The 22,500-nt window shown below is 42.2% G+C and overlaps 1 protein-coding gene across 2 annotated transcripts in view; it reads right to left on the bottom strand.

Annotated features, from left to right (window-relative positions):
• Positions 1-22,500, bottom strand: part of NFKB1 (nuclear factor kappa B subunit 1) — a 237,078-nt gene that overhangs the window by 30,274 nt on the left and 184,304 nt on the right. For both annotated transcript variants that reach the window (XM_082236910.1, XM_082236909.1), the window contains exons 6-9: positions 6,645-6,793; positions 5,042-5,205; positions 2,985-3,143; positions 1,535-1,639 (exon numbers count right to left, since the gene is read on the bottom strand). In XM_082236910.1, coding sequence (XP_082093036.1) covers positions 1,535-1,639; positions 2,985-3,143; positions 5,042-5,205; positions 6,645-6,793 — 577 coding nt within the window. The remainder of the gene's footprint in view (positions 1-1,534; positions 1,640-2,984; positions 3,144-5,041; positions 5,206-6,644; positions 6,794-22,500) is intronic.

The raw sequence follows: 22,500 nt of genomic DNA, 5'->3' as shown, positions 1-22,500 counted from the left end.
CTTCCCTTCCTTGGATTAGAAATGACTTTCTGAGACTTCAGAAAAGTTACTCATAAAATGTCAAAACAAGGGAGTAATCGGTCCCTCCTTTGGACATTTATTGCGATTTGGAATAGCAGGAAATAGGCCTGAATGTTGTTTTTTTAAATTGGAATTTTTAGGTTATCTTTCTGCCAAATTACACTCAAGGCAAATTTACACTTTATTATTATGTCTAAAACAAGCATAACATAATTACATACAGTGGTACCTTGGGTTAAGAACTTAATTCGTTCCGGAGGTCCGTTCTTAACCTGAAACTGTTCTTAACCTGAAGCACCACTTTAGCTAATGGGGCCTCCTGCTGCTGCCGTGCTGCTCATCCTGAAGCAAAGTTCTTAACCTGAAGCACTATTTCTGGGTTAGCGGAGTCTGTAACCTGAAGCGTATGTAACCTGAAGCGTATGTAACCCGAGGTACCACTGTATTGCAATTTGATAAAACTCTGTAATAATAATAAAAAGCACTGAAGACATTCTAAAAACTGAACAAAATCCCACACCAGCACACCAGTCAAAATTTAAAAATATTTCAGTTTCAGGGCATCCATTTTAAACTGATATAGAAACATCAAGTAAAAGCCCAACAACCATGTGAAGTTTTGACATTTCTGTTACACAGGTACCAGTCTACTTCTCTATGAATAGTGCCACAGAACCATGGTATAAAACACTGAGCTCTAAGGATTTTTTTTCCATTTTCTTTATCTCAGAAACAATGATTGTTTAAATATTGTCAATGGGTCAAACTTGCATATGCCCAGTATACGGGGCATTGCTTTATTACTGCAATTTAATAGTATGAAGAAATCCCCAACCCAGCCTGACACTTTCTTACAAAATAAAACATTATGGTCTTGGCAAAGGCTGTTTGACTTATTTATTCCTTTTTTATCCTACCCACCCTCCAAGGAGCTCAGGGTACTAGGAATAATCCTTCCACTCCCATTTTATCCACATTATAAACCCCCAAGTCAGGTCAGGCTGACAAATAGTAACAGACCTAGAGGCACTCAATAAATTTCATGGCTGAAATGAGGTCTGAGTCTCCACAGTTACATGTCACATCCACACCATGAATTTCAAGTATGCTTTAAAAAAATCAACCCTTCTTTTCAGAAAATTATGGGAATGGTAATTCTGCAAGGGGAATAAGGGCCTCTTAACAACTCTCAAAAACCCAGAATTTTTGGGGGGAAGCTGTGACTGTTTAAAGTGGTATCATAGTGTTTTAATGTATTATTATTTAATTTATTTAATCAGTATACCAGTATATAGATCACAGGGCAGTTCACAACATACACACATGAAATGACAACAAAAAATACAGAATAAAATAGAAACAAACCGATAACCCCCCTCCCATAAACACATTAAAAAAATGTATAGTGTGATTATGGTCATAGTTTGACACACTTAGAACAGTGGTTGTTATGAAGTCCTAGTGATTATCCTAGAATCATGCTCAAATATGATAAAGCATCCTGAGTTCTCACCTTTCTGAACCTTGTCACAAAGAAGGTAAATCTCTTCTCCTCCTGTCACACAGCCTGCTGTCCGATCCATTCGTACAATTTTTAAGTTAGATGCATTGGGGGCTTCTGTTTGGTAAAAACGGGGAGTCTATGAAGTTTACTCCTGCAAGAGCCTCCTCTAGCCATGTTTTATTTTCAAAGTCAAAATGAAATACATCCACACAATATTCATAACTGTTCTGAATTGACATTAAAGGCACTAAGTGGAGGAACATCTGATCCATCTTTTAATATTATAATATGGCCATAGTAAGAGTTACAATACATTGAAGAGTTGGCAAGATGTCTTAAGGCAGGTTACAGTTTACTGAACTGAGTTGAAGAAAGGATAAGGGGGGAATGAAACGCAACCACGAAACAGAAACCATCGTTATTGTGATTCATACCATTTCCAAAGGAGAAAGTTGCTGCAGGTTCCACATAGAAGGCTTTCTTTAGCAGGCCTTACTCCCCACCCCCACAAAAAGTATTGCCAACAACTATTTTTTGCTTGATAATTAAACAGATATAAGAACAATTCCTTACACACAAGGACTGGAAATTCAGATGTAGAGAAGGATGCCAGGCCCCCAGTCTCAGACCACAGGGAATAAGCCATTTTATAGTCAGAGGCGGGGGCTGAAGGTTTCAAGGACAAAGTGGATTCACTAGACTGTGGCTCATAGCAGGTTTGGTAAGTCTGGGATGGAGGTGGAGGAGAGTTTAGTTTCCTGTTTATACCCAAGATGTCTTCGAAGTCTCCAATATATTACCTGCTTTGTCCACAATGCATTCAGGACTATCAGAGCTGAGATGTGCTCCACACTGCTTGCCACCGCCAATCTACCACCCAACTATAAGGTTTGCTAAGTAGCACCCAAGTCCTAGCTGAACCATATTCTCAAGCCTTTGCAACATGCCACCCAGAAACCCTTGGGAGTTGTTTGGATTATGCCCTGTATGCTTTACTCTTCAAGCATTTTAACTGTGTGGCAAAGAAAACACTGAATATCAAAGCTCTTCGAAACGACAGACATTTTACAGGCAGTTTAGTTGACAGCATGTCATTAATTTGTAGATCTATAAGTCATGACCTTGGAACTTGACTGACATCTTTGGGTGCATCAAGGGAGACACTAAAAGGAACACTAGTTATGCATCAGAAGCAAACGTGTCCTAGGTTCTCCTTCATCTTTGTTCTCCTTTGCATCGCATGCACAGTGTATACTGTCGTAGTGTGTAGGGAATTATGTTTCTCAGACATTACATGGTATTTTTCTATTTTTTAAAAGATCTCAAACTTTCAGTGAATGTTAAAAGCGATGGGGATCAGCCTCTCCAACCCTACAAGAATAAACAATCATAAATCAAAATAAGCACTGGACTGGGATTTGGCCATAGTAGAATGAATGAAGATAGGCAAGACACTCACTGCTATCATATATAGGATCGGACAAGACAGGTTGGAGTCTTCTTGTAAAGCTGCCAGTGCTGTCAGGAAGAAATGCTGTAAACATGAGCCGTACTACGCTGAGGTCCATTTCTTTTGTCTGTTGAAGAGCTGACTGACGAATGATTTCTCTTTCTCTCTCTGCAATCAAGGAAGAAAGGAACTGAATTATTGTAACCTTATATCTGTAACGGTGGTACCTGCAAAAGATGGCAGTGAGGGTGGGAGAAGAGAAGATTCAGCAGGCAAAATTAAGGCTTCATCCTATGCCGCCAAATAGTCAACCCAATCATGAAACTGCCATATGCAAAAAATGGTGAATCAAAGGTGCTCCTTAACTGCACTTATCTTGGCATTAGAACTACTAGCAAGAAGGCTTAAAGCGGAGCCAACCCATTCATGGAATCACCATTAAGGGAAACGATATTCTTGATGTATGCAGACGATCTGGTGATCACTACATCTAGGCCTATTTTAACATTCTACTGAAGCTTCAATCAGCATTATGTGGTATTATTTTAATTTCTACACATTATCATAACTGTCACTATTTAGACATCCCAATAACTAGAAATTTAAATAAACCATACAAGGCAAATTTTGGCAAACCGAAGAAAAGGATGTTCTCTGGTGGAAAAAGTTGAAACTTTCCATTGCAGATAGATTGGTGGCATTCAACATAAAGTTGACTCAGAGCCCAGCAACTTTTGCAAATAAAACTAACTTTATTTATGTTGGGCATTCCCCAATGAATGCACTTAGAATACATTTCTATGCTTAAGGAAGCACATGGGGACTTGCTTCAAACATTATTGCCAGACATCAGAAGAACTTCAGCACTGCTACATTGGAATTTTGGTATCAAACGGTCAAGAAAGCAAAATGAAACTATTAAGAGGCCAAGGTAAACCATATACTTTTATTAGAACCTAGTGAAACTTTATTGACTATACCAGTAGAAGAGACACAGGAAGAGCGACTTCCATGGAGTATGAACATTTATGGACTTTGTAGATACTGTTTTTCCTTTGTGCAGTCAAATATGAATGTAGCAGGCACATTACTGAGAAATGTATTTGTATAGGTTTGTTTTCTATTTGTGTATGTATCTTGCCTGAGAACAAGGTCTTTTTAACATGACTGCAACACAGAAAAGGGCCAACTGGTATTATCAAGGAAATAAGGAATTATGTTAAAAGTTCATTTCCAAAATTCTCTCACCCACCACCCCATCCCCACTGCAGGTCAGCAGCAAAAGCATCTCCTTTGCACAGAGAAGTTCCTAGGTTCAATTTCTGGCATTTCTCCAGAGGGCTGGGAGAGACCTTTGCTTGAAACTCTGGAGAGCTACCATTAGTTAGTGCAACCAGTACTGAGCTAGATGGACTGATGCATTACTTTCCTATGTTCCCTTAGCTGTAGGTGGCTTTAAGGCGAGAAGATGACTGGTGGCGGGGCAAAAAAGGGTTGCCAAGCCTTTTGCATGTGCAATACTGCATGCACAAACTTCCCACTGCGTTTCTCCTTAAGTGATATGGGAAGTTCTGCTGCTCTTCTGCTCAACTTGAAGTCACCCACAGCTGCTTTACTTGATGAGAGAGCTCCCTTTGGGAGGCAGGGTAAGGACTATGGGACTACGTGGAACATATACAGTAGCTAAGCCCTACCTCTAAGTTTCCCCATGTGATGATGGAAATTAGGCTAAAATTAGTTAACCTTCTAGTAATTAATTATGGATGGATGACCTTCAAGACTGTGGGACTTATTAATGCAGAAATGAACTTTGAAAATGTTTTTGTTAACACACATCGCAGCACAAAGTAGCTTTTGCTTTCTTTTCCCATTGTATTTTATTTCTTCTAAAAACATCACAAGTGGCATCATTCTTCTCCTTTAAGAAATTCAAGTGAGCAGGACTAACTATATTTAACCTGGGGGATACTTATTTTAAGGAATAGAAAATAAAGAGTTGACAGGCACAGCAAGAAATCATTTCCTTTCTTAAGAGAGATACCGAACCACAGTCAGTTATCACCCACCTGTTAGCTGTCTCTCCCCTCCACCTTCCACTTGTATATAGCTGAGATCAGGATGTACTAGGAGTCCTGGGTTATACCCTTTTTTACAGGAATCAATCATACGTGCTTCCAGTGTGTCTAAGACTCTCTTCTTTGTAACGTGCAGTATCCCCAGGTTTGGAAATCTACACAGAAGTACAAGATAATTACCTGCAGTAGGTCTTTGAATTTGTTCACGTAAAAGGGAGTACAGTACAATTTTTCATTGCTACTTATGTTTTCTGGTCCCTTGGCCCCAGTCAACGCAGCTTAGGCAATGGAATTAAAATGATTCTACTGCCTGTGCTCTCTTTGTTTTTGAGAATACCTATGACTCAGCATGTTAAAGTGCTTTGAGTGTCTAAGACCACAGAGACCTGTATTCAAATCCCCAACTGGTCCTGAAGCCCACTTCATGACTGATCTAAGGTGACGTTGGGCTCACTCTCTCTCTCTCTTTGCTTAACCCATGTCAATGGGCTACTGTGTGAATAAAATGCAATAAGGAATAACCACAAGTCTTATGCTCTTTGGAGGAAATTTAACTGCAAATAAATGGTAAACACAGCTCTGATTAAGTCACTCAATACTTTTTTTGTAATACTGTATGGGAAAGGTTATGAAGGTTTTAGTTTTAACAGCAATAGGACATTAAACAATATGCATTGTTGAACAAATAGCTGAGAATTATATACCCTGAATTTAAGGGGAAGTTCCAGATCTTTTTTTTTAAAAAAAAAACACAACACATTCTCACAAATGTAAGCAAGCAATATGCCTACATTCCAAATAAAAGTTTTGAGTCCTTGGGGCAAATGTATTGTTTCAGTATTCGGATTTAAAAAAAAACACATAACAGGTAGCGTGACAAATCTTTCAAGATGCACAGCAAAATCTCAACAGAGCAAATCTGAAGTTTTGAATTCAAGTTGCTGGCAAGTTGGGTCTCAACATCAAAAGCCAAAAACCTTCAAGTGTTAAAAGCAGCCTGTCTTGGAATTCTTTCAAGACTGGCATATATGTTCCAGAAAGTAGATTAAAGACATCAAACTAGCAGCTTTTTGAAACTGGATCTAACTCTGCAAACAATATAATGTGTACTTTATCTGAACAATCTCTTTAAAATAGGAAGTAGATTAACTAGGATTTAGCATTCTCATTGCTACATCACACCCACATCAAAACACTGAAAGCACTTTTGTACCACTTTAAATTGTCATTGCTTCTCCCAAAGGATCCCGGGGACAGTAGCTGGTTGAGGGTGCTCCTCACAGAACTATAATTCGCTTAGCATCTTGTTTTGGGAAGGGCAGATTCCCAAAACATGAACCGAACCTCTTCCCCTATCCCCAGTTCAGAGTTAACACTCAAGAATGCTTTGACAATATGTACATGAGCCCTCTGTTTGCACTCTCCCCACTCCTCTGAAATGGTCTAAATTTTCCTCTCTTGAAAGAAGCCATAGGTTGCCACTACACCCAATTTCAAGAAACTGCATCAGGACAGGATGGTTTGTCCCTAGTCAGTGTTCAAAGGTAGGAGAGGGGGAATCTCAGTTGCAATTACAATACACAGATGCACTTACCCTACAACCATGTCTTTTGGTCCTGCGTTAACAGTGCACACTCCATTTTCACAGTGCTTCCCCACCAAGCTGTGAGCATGCAGGTGAGCATGCTTTCCATTTGTGACTAACTGCACAATGACTTTTGCAGGCCCAGCATAATTGCAAATCTGTAATAAGCAAAACAAATACTCTGACTACTGAGCCATGATGCTTTTGTTGTGACTTTGACATAGGTTGTTTGCAATGCATTCCGTAGTGTGGCTGTAGGAGCTATTCTAGGTCTTCAAAAGTGCAAATACACAATAAGATACAGTATTAATTTGAAATTTGAAAATAATGAAAGAGCATAACTATGTCAGGCATCACACTAAAAACACAAAAAGAACCTATGGCTTGTTCAGCTCCCCTCAGCCCCAGAGCAGGTTTTGGATTATCCAACTGAAAACTGTTCCCAAGTAGCACAAAAGCGGGTTAAGAAGCCTTGGTCTGTGTAAGTGACTCTAACTTGTCAACAAACTGTTCATTAGACCAGACAACCAGCTGCAGGTATCAGACCCCTGGGCATAGCAGGCTAACTTCTCCTCTCCATCCTGAACAGAAAATAGTGGAAGCTGGTAATGCCCCACCTCTTGGGTACCACCTACACTAGGCCATGGATTAAGTAATGACATTTGAAGAGCAAACATGAAGGATTTGGCCTCATCGTAGCCAATGCGGTGCTATCCAGATGTTACTGTGTAAGAGTTGCATCTTCAATGGGGCCAAGGACAGGAACTCTCTGGATTTACTCAGATTTGTTTGCTAATGCAAAGATTCCCCTTTGGGCCCATGTGACATTTGAGCAGAGGTGGGTGTCAGGTTTGTTGTTCTGCACTGCACAGGTGCTTCTAACTCAGCCAGCATTGTGATCCATGAACACAGAAGTTTTTGGTTTAGTTCATTTTCCGAAGCTGAAGCCTAGTTGCATGCCCACATCCATTGTTCTAATCTGCTGGGTTGTGGCCTGTGTATTTTCTTGAACACAGATTGTCAGAGCTACTCCAGATCCTAGCTCACAGAGGATCACGCTAGCCAGCGGTCACTTTGTAAAAGTCTTTATTGAGTTACAGTTTCCATTCTCAAGCGGCTGCGTGCAGCTCTACGTCTTAAGGGTTAGACCCGGCGAAGCTCCGTCTGAGTCTCCGCCCCCTGTACACCAGCTAAGTACCCTAGCCTTACTCCACCTTTTCCGCCTGACCGTTCTTCTCTGGGTCCCTCTGCTCCCCGTGGTCTCTTCCTTTCGGGACGCTTCTGACGCTGACCCCCCGGACCCTTCTGTCTCCTTGCGCCGGGCTTTAGGACCTGGCTCCCTTTCCGGGCTGCTTACTGCGCCACCTTCCTGTGTATTTGAACTTGGCGTGCGCGCCCAACCTTCCACTTGCCGCCTGACCGTTTCCTCGCTCCCCGATGGAGGTGTGGCCACTCCTGACTCATGTCCTCCCTCCTGCTGCGAGCTGCCAGAACTCGGTACCTGGCGCCCTTCCTCCCCACTGCGTTCTGCTGGTGATGCTGGCCCCGATTTCCAACTGCTGCTCTCTGAGCCCCCTCTGGACCCTTCTTCCTGGGGTGTACCCCTAAGCTCCCCCCTTGCTCTGGCCACTGGCGCTCCTTCCTGTGAATCTTCTGATTCACTGGAAAGACTCGGAGATCTCGGGTCGTCGTCATCACTCATCTTTTCTTCTGCCTCCTCCCCCTCGCTCTCTGTTTCCTCCCTTGCCCTCGCCTCTGCTCCTGAACCCTTGACACAGATGTATGTCTATATCACTGTTTCCCAATGTGGGAGATGGGGGGTGATGGAATGATCCAGGGGGGTGGTAGCCTCAGGTGCAATTGGGGGACGTTGAATAAAAATAAGGGGGCGGTGGAAATATAAGGAAAGAAAAAAGAAAATTTTGAAAAACCATTCGTACATGTTTCATCTGTTCGGTAATGCAGTGTCGTCTTTACCTGGGAAGAAGAGTTTGGATTTGATATCCCGCATTATCACTACCGAAGGAGTCTCAAAGTGGCTCACAATCTTCTTTCCCTTCCTCCCCCACAACAAACACTCTGTGAGGTGAGTGGGGCTGAGAGACTTCAAAGAAGTGTGACTGGCCCAAGGTCACCCAGCAGCTGCATGTGGAGGAGCGGAGACGCGAACCCGGTTCCCCAGATTACGAGTCTATCACTCTTAACCACTACACCACACTGGCTCTCTGGGGGTGCAAGGGGTGTGGGGCACCCGAGTGCTGAATTCTGGGGGGCACCAGGCACTTGCCGCTGAAGCCGCGTAAGATTATGTTATGTTTTGTATTGAGCTGCTATGCAACAGTGGGGTCAGTGGCACCTTTGACACGACTGATCTCACGCCAGCGGCAGACAGGCGGCGTGAGATCAGTCGTGTCAAAGGTGCCGCGAGTGAAACATTGCAAATTGTGTTTTAATTTCATCACTCACAGTTCAAATTCGTTTAGGGAAATCGTTAAAAGAATAATGTTTACTTTCGCGAATTGTCGGCATTTTCTTTGACTAACTACTTAGTACTTAGGGCTCTACTACACGTGTTTCTCAGCCCGTGATTTTAGTTTTCCATTTCCGCAAAAATGCACCTAGAGCGCACACTATGAATTTTGCGATCTGCATTTTTCTTCATTTTACGACAAATGCTAAGCGTATAAATGAGCAAGTATAAAGTTTGTTTCCTCCCTTCTTACGTAAACAAGAGATAAGGCGTAAGCGTGGTGTCTGACATAAGCATAATAAAAGTTAATTTGGGGGCTAAACTAAATTGGGGGGGGCAGCGCTGGATGGATCTTTGCGCCCCGGCAGCGCATATGCTAAAGACAGCCCAGCTGTAATGACACTTATCGCCAGGCCAGGCACTGTTGAGGGATGGCGACAACACCTCCCCCTGGATCCAGCAGTCATGTTGGAGGTAAGGGATTTTCCCAAGCTTGGGTGGACCCTTCGTGGCTTCACCCAGGCCCAGGAAATGGGTCTCAGCTTGCCTGCTTATTTGGCCAATGGCATACAGGATGTGGCGCTGGACCTCCCCCTTCGCTTAAAGAAGGTAGATTTCCAGGGGGGCACTGAGCAATTTTTTCCCCTGAAAAGGGGGCAGTAGGCCAAATATGTTTGGGAACATAATCATCCCAAGGAAATAATACAAGGAATAATGAAATAAGCAGCCTTTGAAGGGATGGTGGGAAGGATCATATTGTGACATTTTTTTACAACACAGCCAAGAAGCTGAAGTAGTATTCAGAGCCCCTACTCCAACCTTGCTTTAACATTTAGCTGACATATTTACTCCATCCCAGTTGAGAGAAAGTTTGGTAATACAAATTAGTGAGGTAACTTAAGTTTGAATCATACTGAGATTTAAAAAAATGAAACGAAACAAACAAACAAAAAACCCCCATCAATTTTGGGCAGCCTGCAATACATGCAATCAACTTCATTTCAAATCCACCATTGTTTCTCCATTTATGCATACATATAGTAAAATCGAAACCTAGAGAAGAAAAAGGAAATAAGTGGCCAACAGATGACAAAATAAACTGACCCCACACAGTATGAGCACAATCCACTCTGACATTAAATTAAAGCCCCATTTCCCTTGTTCTGCCACTCATGAGCAGGTATGGGCATGCATTCAGGCAGCAAAACACTATGTTAAGAGGAATAAGAGGCCCATGCATGCTTCCCACAAACTCAGCCAGCCTTTCACCCAATGTTTTGCATTCACCTCGTATGCATTGCTCCTTTACAGGCTGAGCCCAGGCATGCTTACTTGGAAGTCACCAAGACTTGGATTTTCCAGCTAGGAAATAAGAGACAGAAGGATTGCGATGACTGCCTCAAAAATTATGATCCAAAACTTCTTCTCCAGCTTAGATTTTAATTTGAACTTTCCCCACTCACACCTTTCTCACTCCCCGTTCTTTCGTTTCATAGGATTGGTTCTGCAGCTTTTAGGTAGTTCTCTATCAAAGCTTTTGCCTAATTACTCTATGCACCCTTTCTCTCTCACTTGCCTGACTGCTTGCTTCCAGTATACCTGAAGGAGCGTCTCCACCCCCATCGTTCAGCCTGGACACTGAGGTCCAGCTCTGAGGGCTTTCTGGCTGTTCCCTCACTGCGAGAAGTGAAGCTAGAGGGAACCAGGCCGAGGGCCTTCTGGGTGGTGGCGCCCGCCCTGTGGAACGCCCTCCCATCAGATGTCAAGGAAATAAACAACTACCTAGCTTTTAGAAGACATCTGAAGGCAGCCCTGTTTAGGGAAGTTTTTAATGTTTGATGTTTTATTCTATTTAATATTTTGTTGGGAGCCGCCCAGAGTGCTGGGGAAACCCAACCAGATGGATGGGCTATAAATAAATAAATTATTATTATTATTATTACTATTATTATTATTACTATTATTGTTTCTGATATCATGCCAATATAATATAGACCCTCCAGTCCTTAACATGGTGGGTGGTTTGGTCCAATGCTGCTTTCATCTTGGCACTTGCTTCCTTCAACTTCTTGGGTCTGTTACCTAGTGCTTAGGCCACTGACTACTTTGCTTGCCATCTTCAGCCCACCGGTGCCCCTTTGCCCTATAGTAAGTCCTCTCTTGAGCTTAAGTGCTGTGAAGTTCCTTCAGAGTCACGTTACCCTTTTATTTGGTCTTATTTCTCTTGGACTATTCCCTCAATTTCATGATCCACCTACCCTTCTTTCAGATTCCTCTTTATCGGTCAACTGCTGACCCTACACTTTTTCTTCACAGTCCTTGCCCCTAGGCTTCCTGTTCTTTAAGATTCCTGAGACTCTGGTGCTTTTTACCGGTCCTCAGACATTTCCTGTGTGAGGCTCTAATTGTAACCAAACTGCCAAGTTCCCCTTGCATTACAGAACCCTGAGAGAAAACTGCTTTGTTCATTGAAGAACTAAATATTCTAAGCCATCGGCCAGCTTAGCCATTCCATATCACAAAGCAAAAGTTGTTTACCAAAACCCAAAAGCCTTATAATTTGACCAACATGGGTCCTATGGTGGTGAATGGCTACTAAATTCACATTCTGCTTAAATCAATGGCCAAATTCCAATTTCCTACCTAACTGAGTATTTCTGGGATTGTTGTACCCACCAGACAGTGACTTTTCTTATAATTGCCTTCTGAGTGCACTCAAGCATAGACACAAAACAGTCCTAAAGCAGAAATTATGAATAAGGCTATTCAGATGCCTCAGGGAATTGATAACCATCAATTAAGTTTCATAACATGATCAATGAGTGCTATGCTGGCCAAGGAGCAAGGTCCTGCCAGATACAGATGGTGTGGCCAGTTCATGTGAGATGATCAGGCAGATCTAGATAATCACATAGAACACCAAAATCTGAAGTTGGCCTATGAGTGTCACATGTCACATGATCCATTGGAAAATATTAGAGAATCAACTGTGTGCTTGGACTACATAGACTGGATATTGAATGGGTAGCTACACATCAAACATTCCCCATAGAGACAGGTGGGCTTAGACGTCACTCCACAAGCCAAGTTCTTATGGTTGTATGGCTTAGACATTCATGGATGAAGCTGATTATCTGGACCAATTCCAAACCAGCACCAATACCAGCTTTGGTCACTCTGTTTGATGACTTGCTTTGGGAGGAGGACAGGCAAGTGGCTCTCCTTGATCTCCTTTCATACCATCAACCATGGTATCCTTCTAAAGTGGCCACAGTGATATGGTGATTATGTTCTGTACCATTCCCAAAAAACAGCATTGGTGGCATTTGCTTAGCATGATACCTGTGCTGTCAAGTCCTGCAGAGTTCTATTCCATCCCCATTGCTATTTAACATGTATTATAAGCCACTGGTAATGGTCATCAGGGGCTTTGGAGTCTGGAGTCACCCCTCCATACTATCTGAACAAGGTGGAGTTGTGTTGGTGCTGAAACAGTGCCTGGGACAGTAATGGGCTGGACAAGGGCCAATAAACTGAATCCTAAAAAGATGAAGGAGCTGGCGGCAAGTTGCCTCTCCCCCTCAACTCCGTAATGAAAATATATCTGCTCTGAGCTCCTAGCTGAAGTGATGTCATCTAAATCTATTCTGGGAGCCTGGTGGATAAATAGGACTGCTATTCAGAAATATAACAATAAATGGGGTGGGGGTGGGGTGTGTAGGAAATCTCCAATTACCCATGGAGTGAAATATATTTTGCCACAAGGTCCATTCTGACAAATCATTTGTTAGAACGATCTGTTAAAACATACTGAAAATTTTGCCATTCATGAAAAGGAGGCACCTGGAGCTAGGGTAGGCTGACAGAAGGGTAATTGAATGCAAAATATTTCTTTTTCCTTTTGGCTAAACTTGAAATCATGAACAGGCACTAACAAGCCAGTGAAGTAGCCTTGAGGAACTTCCCTGTATTTATCTGCCAGCCTCTCCTAACAGGTGTTGCCATAGGAAGATTTATACAAAGCAAAACACTAAGTCAATAAAAATGCACTTAAAGTAAGGCTGGCAGTGGAATTCTACACCTGTCCACTCAGAAGCAAATCCCACCAAGTTCAATGGGACTCTCAGGTAAGCAAATATAGGATTGCAGCTTAAGGAATGAAACTATGGCAAAATATGAAATGAGTGAAATGTTAATAAAGGGGGCGGGGAAACACCACACCTTACCCTTTCCACAAACCTCATGGGAACATTTTTTTTTTTTTTATAATAATTTTTATTACATTTTTCCAAATTACAAATAAGAAAAGACAGAATAAAAGAAAAGAAAAGAAAAAAGAACAGAAAGTAACATCCATTTCAATAACTTATTTCAAATTTCCATTGGACTTCCCCACATCTCCCGCATAGTGCATTCTTGATAATAAAGTCATCAGCAAATTATACCCTTATTTCGTGTTTTTCTTTATATTTTCAATTGCAATTTAAGTTTAAATCTCTTGTTCTCCGTTTACTCTAAAAATATAACCTGATATCGATTAACCCATTTAAACTTTCGTTCTTTCCCAAATGTTAACAATTTCCTAAATAATTAAACTTCATTGCTGGGGCTAACGTTCTAAATCATACGACATCTTATGTTTCATACAACTTGTAATACTTTTGCAAATAGTCTTTGAATTTTTTCCAATCCTCCTCCATTGCCTCTTCTCCCAGGTCCCGGATTCTTGCAGTCATCTCAGCCAATTCCATGTAGTTCATCAGTTGCGTTTGCCACTCCTCCAGTGTGGGCAAATCTTGGGTCTTCCAATACTTGGCGATAAGAATTCTTGCTGCAGTTGTAGCATACATAAAGAAAGTTCTATCCTTTTTTAACACCTTCTGGCCGACAATGCCCAGGAGGAATGCCTCTGGTTTCTTGGGAAAGGTGTACTTAAACACCTTCTTTAACTCATTATAGATCATTTCCCAAAAGGCCTTCAATCTTGGGCACGTCCACCAGAGGTGAAAGAATGTCCCTTCAGCCTCCTTACATTTCCAACATTTATTATCAGACAAATGGTATATCTTAGCGAGTTTGACTGGGGTCATGTACCACCTGTATACCATTTTCATAATGTTTTCCTTCAAGGCATTACATGCCGTAAACTTCATACCGGTGGTCCATAACTTTTCCCAGTCTTCTGACATGATATTGTAACCAATGTCTTGAGCCCATTTTATCATGGCTGTTTTAACTATTTCATCCTGAGTGTTCCATTTAAGCAGCAAGTTGTACATTCTCGAAATTACCTTGGTCTTTGGTTCTAGCAACTCTGTCTCAAGTTTCGATTTTTCCACCTGGAATCCAATTTTTTTGTCTTGCTTAAAAACCTCATTAATTTGGGCATAATGTAGCCAATTTTGCACCTTATCCTTTAATTTTTCAAAGCTCTGCAACCTCCAATTACCTCCAATGTTTTCTATTATTTCCCAATATTTCGGCCAATATGCCTCCATATTGGATGTTTTCCGAGCTTTGGCCTCTATTGGTGAAATCCACCTCGGAGTTTTGCTTTCCAATAAGTCTTTGTATTTTTTCCAGACCATAAATATTGCTTTTCTGACAATATGGTTTTTAAACATTCCATGTGTTTTCCCCTTGTCATACCACAAATACGCATGCCAACCTAACGAATTGTTAAAGCCTTCCAGATCTAGGACATCAGTATTTTCCAATAAAATCCAATCTTTCATCCAGCAGAAGGCCGCAGCTTCATAATATAACCTTAAGTCCGGCAGGGCAAACCCCCCTCTCTCCTTTGCATCAGTTAATATTTTAAACTTTATTCGGGGCTTTTTGCCCTGCCAGACAAATTTAGAAATATCCTTCTGCCACTTTCCAAAACAATCCACTCTGTCCACGATCTGCAAAGCCTGAAACAAAAACAACATTTTTGGCAAAACGTTCATTTTTATAGCTGCCATTCGGCCTAACAAGGATAGTTTCAATCTTGACCAGATTTCTAGATCTTTTTTAACTTCTGACCAACATTTTTCATAATTGTCTTTAAATAAATTCAAGTTCTTGGAGGACAGATTGACCCCCAGGTATTTCACTTTTTTAACAATGTTTAGTTCTGTTTCCCTCTGAAACCCCTCTGTTTCGGTAACCGTCAAGTTTTTCCCTAACACCTTAGTTTTTTGTTTATTCAGCTTAAAACCCGCCACCCGACCAAATTTCTGAATCAATTCCAAAACTCTTTTTGTGCTAGATTCTGGCTCCTGTAATGTTAAAACTAAGTCATCTGCAAATGCTTTCAGTTTATATTGTTTCGCTCCGACCCGTATTCCTTGTACCTGCCGATCCTCCCTTATCATTTTCAGCAAAACCTCCAGGACTGAAATAAACAACAGAGGGGATAGGGGGCACCCCTGGCGTGTTCCTTTTTCAATATGAAGTTCTTCTGTCACCACATTGTTCACTATCAACTTAGCTTTTTGTTCAGAATAGATTGCCTCTATTCCATTCTCGAACCCCCTTCCCACTCCCATCCCTTCCAAGTTTTTCTTCATAAATTTCCAAGAAATGTTGTCAAAGGCCTTCTCCGCGTCAATAAAAATTAACACCGCTTTGGTGTTAATATTTGTTTGTAAAAGTTCCAAAATATCGATAATGTTCCTGGTATTATCATACAAATGTCTACCTGGGAGAAAGCCTGCTTGGTCCTTATGGATTACTGCATTTAATACCTTTTTAAATCTGTTAGCCAAAACATCCGCAAATATTTTGTAATCCACATTTAGGAGTGAGATGGGGCGATAGTTCTTAAGTTGAGTCTTTTCAGTTTCCACTTTAGGTATCAATGTGATGAATGCTTCTTTCCACGTATCTGGTGCCCTCCCTCCCCCCATAATCTGGTTGCAAACCTCCATTAATGGTTGTATCAAATAGTCTTTTAAGGTCCTGTAGTATTTGGAGGTAAGTCCATCGGGGCCCGGAGATTTGCCTAGTTGCATATTCTGAATGGCATCCTCGATTTCCTGTTGTGTTATTTTACAATTCAAGATTGATCTCTTCTCTTGAGATAATTTTGGTAGGCCATTATCTTTCAAGAATTGTTCTATCTCAGTTGCCTCCTCGGGTTCTTGTGTGTACAATTTTTTAAAATATTTCTGGAAACACTTTCTAATTTCTCCCGGTTTCTGAAAGTTTTTCCCTTCAACTTCTAAGTTGGTAACGTAGTTTAATTTTTGTCTCTTTTTCAACTGCCAAGCAAGCAGTTTCCCACATTTGTTCGCAGATTCAAAAGATCTTTGTTTCATTTGTTTGATTTTCCATTCCACTTCTTGGTTAATCAATTTCGCATATTGTGACTGGTGAAATTTAATTTCTCTTAAAGTCTCTTTTGATTTTGGATTCACTCTTAATTTTTTCTCTCCATCACTTATCTTCTCCAATATCTTATCTTTTTTACTATTCCAAAATTTTTTCTTGATTGTATTCTGTTGTATCAGAAACCCTCTCATAACAGCTTTACTTGCGTCCCAGATAATTCTTTTTTCCACCGAGGTATTCAAGTTAATTTCAAAATAGTCCTTTAGAGTTTTTTGGGCCTTCTTTACGATCTCTTGATCTCTTAACAGGTTGTCATTCATTTTCCATCTGAAGGAGTCGGCAGTAGTAAATCTCATTTCCATTTTCAAAGCGTTGTGGTCGGAGCAAGTCTTTGGGCAGATTTCTATTTTTGTAGTCTTAGGTGCCAGCCCTCTAGTTGCCCAAATTTGGTCGATTCTTGTCCATGACAGGTGGGCCTCAGAAAAAAAGGTTCCTTCTTTACCTAGGGGGTTTCTCGTCCTCCATAAATCAATTAGGTCCATATTGTCAGTTAGTTCAAAGAAAGTTTTTGGTAGTCTTCCGTCTTTAGTCAAATTCTGATTCTGTGACTTATCCATCAAAGTAGAGACGACCCCATTCATATCTCCCATCATAATGATGTTGGAGTAGTCCAGATAGTCCAGTAATGTCTCATGCAGCTTCTTATAAAATTCTGATTTCCCCTCGTTTGGTGCATAGATTCCTAATATCAAAACTTTTTCTCCTTGGGTCAGAATTTCAATAGCCAGGATTCTTCCTTGTTCATCTTTAAACAAAAATTTTGGTGATAGATTCTCTTTGGCGTAGATCACCACACCTCTCTTCTTAACTCTATCTGATGAAATAAATTCTTGGCCTAATCTTTTATTTGTTAACACCTTCCTGTGTAGCCTGGTCACATGAGTTTCTTGCAAGCAAATTATATCCAAATTCTCTTTTTTTAATATATGGAAAATCCTTTTGCGTTTTTCTGGGGAATTCGCGCCATTAATGTTCCAACTATAGAGCTGCAGAGACATCCTGTATCAATCTGTTGTTACTCTTGTTGGGTGTCTTCTTTTTTGTCCAAATCCGAGGGTGGTGGCTCTTTTCCTAGCTCTGGTGGTGGCCAAATAGCTACCGCTCCTTTCTGCAAATCTTCTCCGTGGTCGTGTAGGAACTTCTGGCTATCCTCTTTCGTTTTGATTTTTATCTTCTTTCCTTTGTATTTGAATGAAAGGCCTTGTGGAAACTCCCACCTGTAAGGTATTCCGTTGCCTCTCAAAAGTCCAGTTAGGTCAGTGTAGTTAGATCTTAGATCCAGTAATTGTTTAGGTATGTCCTTGTAGATTTGTGCTCTTCTGTCCTGGATCTCAAGTGCTTTATTGAAATGTAGGTCGAGTAGCTTGTCTCTCTCCTGCTTAGTCCTTAAGATAATCAAACAATCTCTAGGTCTGTCCTTCCCAGCAGCCCTTCCCAATCTAAATGCAGTTGTTATTTTAAAATCTGTATCTTCGTTTATACCCCAGAATTTAGAGAATTCTTCTGTCAAAAAGCCAGTCAAGTCCTCTTTCTCAATTTCTGGGATAGAGCGTAATCTCAAATTATTTTCCCTGTTTCGCAGTTCCACCAAAGACAGATAGGCCTGCTGGTCGATAATATGTTTATGGAGTGGCCTTACCTCTCCTTTCAGTTCCTCCACTTCTTTAGTTACTGCTTCTACTTTCTCATTCGCAGCCTCGGCCAATTTTCGATTTTCAGATACAACGTCCTTTAGGTTTCCAATATCTTGTGAATGCTTAGCCACCTGTTCAGAAAGTTTGTTAATTGAAGATGTGGCTAAGTCAATTTTTGCAGTTTGATCATCCACTTTTTTGTTCAAAATTGCAAATTGTTGTAGCATTTCCTCTAGAAGAATGTTGGATCCCCCAGCTGCCATATCTTCACTTGTTAATTGTTCTGGTTCTTCAGCTGGGGTTGTTGGTAATGGTACAGCCTGTAATACCGCAGGGACTGAAGATCTACGGCCCTGGGAAACCAAAGTTGTTTGTACCAATTTGCCTTTCCCTGCTTTCGACGCAGCTCTTGTTTTTGGTTTACCACTCATTCCACACTCATTCCACACCTGTCTTTGGATTCAAGGTCAAGCTGTCCAAAGTTCCATGGGAAAGACAGGCCTCAGAGTGAGTCACCAGACCACAGAGAGACAAAACAAAGTCAATTCTCAGGAAATTGTAAATCCCAAACTCCACTAGAGGGAGTATTGTTCAGTTCATGAAAGAAGAAACAAAGTTTCAGTCGCCATTAAAGTTCCTACAGTTAGTTAGATTAATAAATGTCTTTAGAGAAGAGCTTTTCCTTCTTGCAGAGCCCTCTCAATTTTGCCACAATAGTTTCTTAAAAGGTGCAAAATACAGTTGCTTAATTGTATCCACCGGTAGTGCCTCTAAATATCTGTTTCAACTTTGTAAGTGTATCCACAACACAACCTTTTGCCCGCTGCAAAGTCCGGGACTAGGGATTTTCAAGTCTTTAAAGTTTTGAAAGTTTTAGCGGAGAAGAAACCCCAAGTAAAATAGACACAGTCACAGAAAAATAAAGATAACTTGCCTTTCCCTTCAATTTCCGAATTTCTCCAGACGTATGCTGTCTCTCATTTAAAAGCCCTATTGTACTGCTTCCAGCTTGTCAGTTTCTTTGCCTTTGATCATTAAGCACCTCCGGGAGACGGACTTCCTTTTTCTCGTCTCCCGCTTTCAGCCGAATTCACGAATTTGTAATCTAATCTCAAATAAATCCTACTCACGAGTAGTTACTTTGTAATCCAATGTGAAGGAAGAAAGGTCGGCGCTCATCGGTAGCAGCCGCGCGGCTTCACTCCCGCAGAAAGAGCGATGAATCCACAGCACCGCTTCCCCTCCGCGCTTCCGGAGCCCCTTACGGGGTTCCTTCTTCGTTTTGGGGGTCGCTCTCGGTGCCCGCCGGATCCCACGGCCACGAGCTCGCTCTGCTCGTGGTTTGACTTAATGGGTCGTCGCTTCGCCGTAGCGAACAACCCTTTTCTGCGGAGCCCCTCTTTGCTGCGCAAAGAGGACCGCCATTACACGTTTCGCGCCGCCTCCGGAACCATGGGAACATTTTTGATGTCATATTTCCAAAATTCATTTAAATAAATATAGTTTATTTACCGGTGAGCTCCAGAGGTCAAACTATATGTGACAGGGAGAATCACATTCATTTGCTGTGCATCAGCTCTGTTCAGATATAAAGTTGGGACCTGTTCCCTTCCCGCCACTTGAGGCACTTGCCTCTCTAGCCTGGTTCACTTCCCACACTGGAGCCAGACTGGAGAGAAATGTTTCTGCAGCAACAGAGTGCAATGATAAGTAAATGGATGGGGGCAGGTCCCAGATTCCTCTCTCCTTCAGGGGAGAATGTCCTCTACAAGATGGAAGTGGATTGCATCTGGCCCAGTTCTTCATTTTGACACATGACACTATGAAGCATGGCACTCCCGTGCCAATAACAGGCAAAATATATAGAAACAAGAAAACTGGGTGTGCACTCCAAATCAACCTTTGACCTACCACAGAATACACGCTTCAAATCTAGACTCGTCACATGCCCAGTTCTCAGTGGAGATGTTAAACCCTTGTCTAGCCTCTAACATTTCAGAATGCAAGCAGGGACTGAGATAACTACTGTATTTTTCGCCCTACAGGACGCACTTTTCCCCCTCCAAAAATGAAGGGGAAATCTGTGTGTGTCTTATGGGGCGAATACAGGCTTTCGTTGAAGCTTGGAGAGCGAGAGGGGTCGATGCGCACCGACCCCTCTCACTCTCCAGGCTTCAGGAAGCTATCAGCATGCCTGGGGAGCCCGCGGGAGTTCCCGCAGGGCTCCCTAGGCTGCGGAAAGCAGCCTGCTGCCTAGCGCGTGGGGCGCCCTGAAGCAGAGCGCCCCGCGTGCCAGGCAGACATCCGCAGCCTGGGGAGCCCTGCGGGAGTTCCCGCAGGGCTCCCTAGGCTGCAGATAGCAGCCTGCTGCACGGAGCGCGGGGTGCACTGAAGCAGAGCGCCCCACACTTCGGGCAGACATCGGCCAGCCCCACAAGCTCGGGGGACAGCGGGGAGGCGCAGCGCTGCCATCCCACTGTTCCTCGACCTGGTTTGGTTTCCCCGACCTGGTTTTGGGGGGGAAATAAAGGGGGAAAAATTCCTTTATTTCCCCCCAAAAAAACTAGGTGCGTCCTATGAGACGGAGCATCCTATGGGACGAAAAATACGGTAAATGTTCCTCCATACCAAAAATTAATAAATAATCCCTGCACATAAAAGACTACTAGTTTTAAGGGAGAAGGGTTCTGGCCTTGTTTTTGCATGGATAAAAGATTTTAGGAACAATGTTAAATAATGTAGTCAGAAGGGGTGCAGCCCAGACATAGGTTTGCCACCTCAGTGAAAATGAGGCCATAGTCTCAGCAGTCAGCCTAGGGCTTTGGTCCTAGCAGAATCAAAATGCAACTGGAACAATGCATTTTAGAAAGAAGTTGACATTAAAGATTGTAGTGTTCCAGATGTACTTTATTCATGCAAAGTGGGACATGAGCTTTAAAGCTGCCTTTTGTCCAAAAAGCCTGCTTGGAATATTATGTCTATTGGCAGGATGGGGAAGGGCTAAAAAAGTCCAGACTGGTCTTTGCTGTTGGGAAAAAAAGGATGTGTGCCAGGAGTTTCCTAGGAGGCATTTTTTAATTCATGCAGAAAGCAAGCAGTCTTAAGTTTTCAGAGCTGGCTTTCGAACAGGCTACCACTATTACTTTGGAAATGGCATTGCCTACTTGTGCAAGTTTCCTCAGCACTTGTTCAAACTATAGATTTTAAAATGAACGGGTACTGCAAACACCATAAGCCTTCATAGTTCTCTCCTTCAAATGAAACTTGCTTTGTAGTTCTACCCTGGAGCTTAACATTGCTTGGGGAGTACGAGGCGACCACAAATCTCTACTTGGCAAAATACAAGCTTGATGCTAAATAATAATTAGCAATTCACTATCTAATGCTTTGTGCATTCCATCTCCATTGACCAACACATATAAATAAAAAAATGGCAGCCTTGCGTGTACAACAGTCTCTTTTTATAAAAACAAACTAACTGAATTAGCCCTTTAGACCTTTCACATAAGCAAGTACGTACAACCATAGTACACTTTTCATTTTTCTAATCAAAATCCTTAGGGAACCCCACCCAAGGGTTTGGTTATTTATTTATTTGCTGCATTTCTACCCCACCTTTCCCCCAAGGAGCTCAATGTGGTGCACATGGCTCTTCACCTCCCCATTTTATCATCAGAAGGTAGGTAAGGCTGAGAGTGAGCGAAGAGGAGCTGCTGCTGCTGCTACTACAATTCTTTTCAAAAAGTAAAATTTGTGAACCAATGTGGAACGAAACAAAACTGCTTGTATAACTGTACAATTGACACTTTATAAATATCCCTTTGCCCAAACCTTCCAGTAACGGATTATACTGTTTCAGTCATTCTCACACTGCTTTGGTTGGGAAGTGTCTAGGCAAGACTTTCCTCTTTCTATTGCAACCTCCATTCCTGTTACAGTGGTACCTCTGGATACGCACACCTCTGGTTGCGTATCCTTCAGGATGCAAACACGGCAAACCCGGAAGTATTTTTCTGGGTTTTGCTGCTCATGCATGCGCAGAAGCACTCTACTCACCATGCGCATGCACAGAAACGCTCTACCGTGCCATGCGCATGCGCAGAACAGGCACCTCCAGGTGCGAATTCCTCGGGATTCGACCGGAGCTCTGGGACGGATCCTGTGTGCAACCGGAGGTACCACTGTATATCCAAAGCAAACAGCAGTAGTACATACAATAAAAAAAAAAGTGAGTACCACCCTAGCTCTGGGGCCCTCTAGATATTTTGACCACAGGTCACACCATTCCTGACCATTGGCCACGGTGACAGGGGCTGATGGGAGTTTCAGTCCAACAATACCTGGAGAGTATCAGGCTGGGGAAGGCTGCTATAAAGTGCCAAGC

Source organism: Podarcis vaucheri, assembly GCF_965113315.1.
Source record: "Podarcis vaucheri genome assembly, chromosome: 9".
NCBI lineage: Eukaryota > Metazoa > Chordata > Lepidosauria > Squamata > Lacertidae > Podarcis > Podarcis vaucheri.
This window is presented reverse-complemented; position numbering and strand designations above follow the sequence as displayed.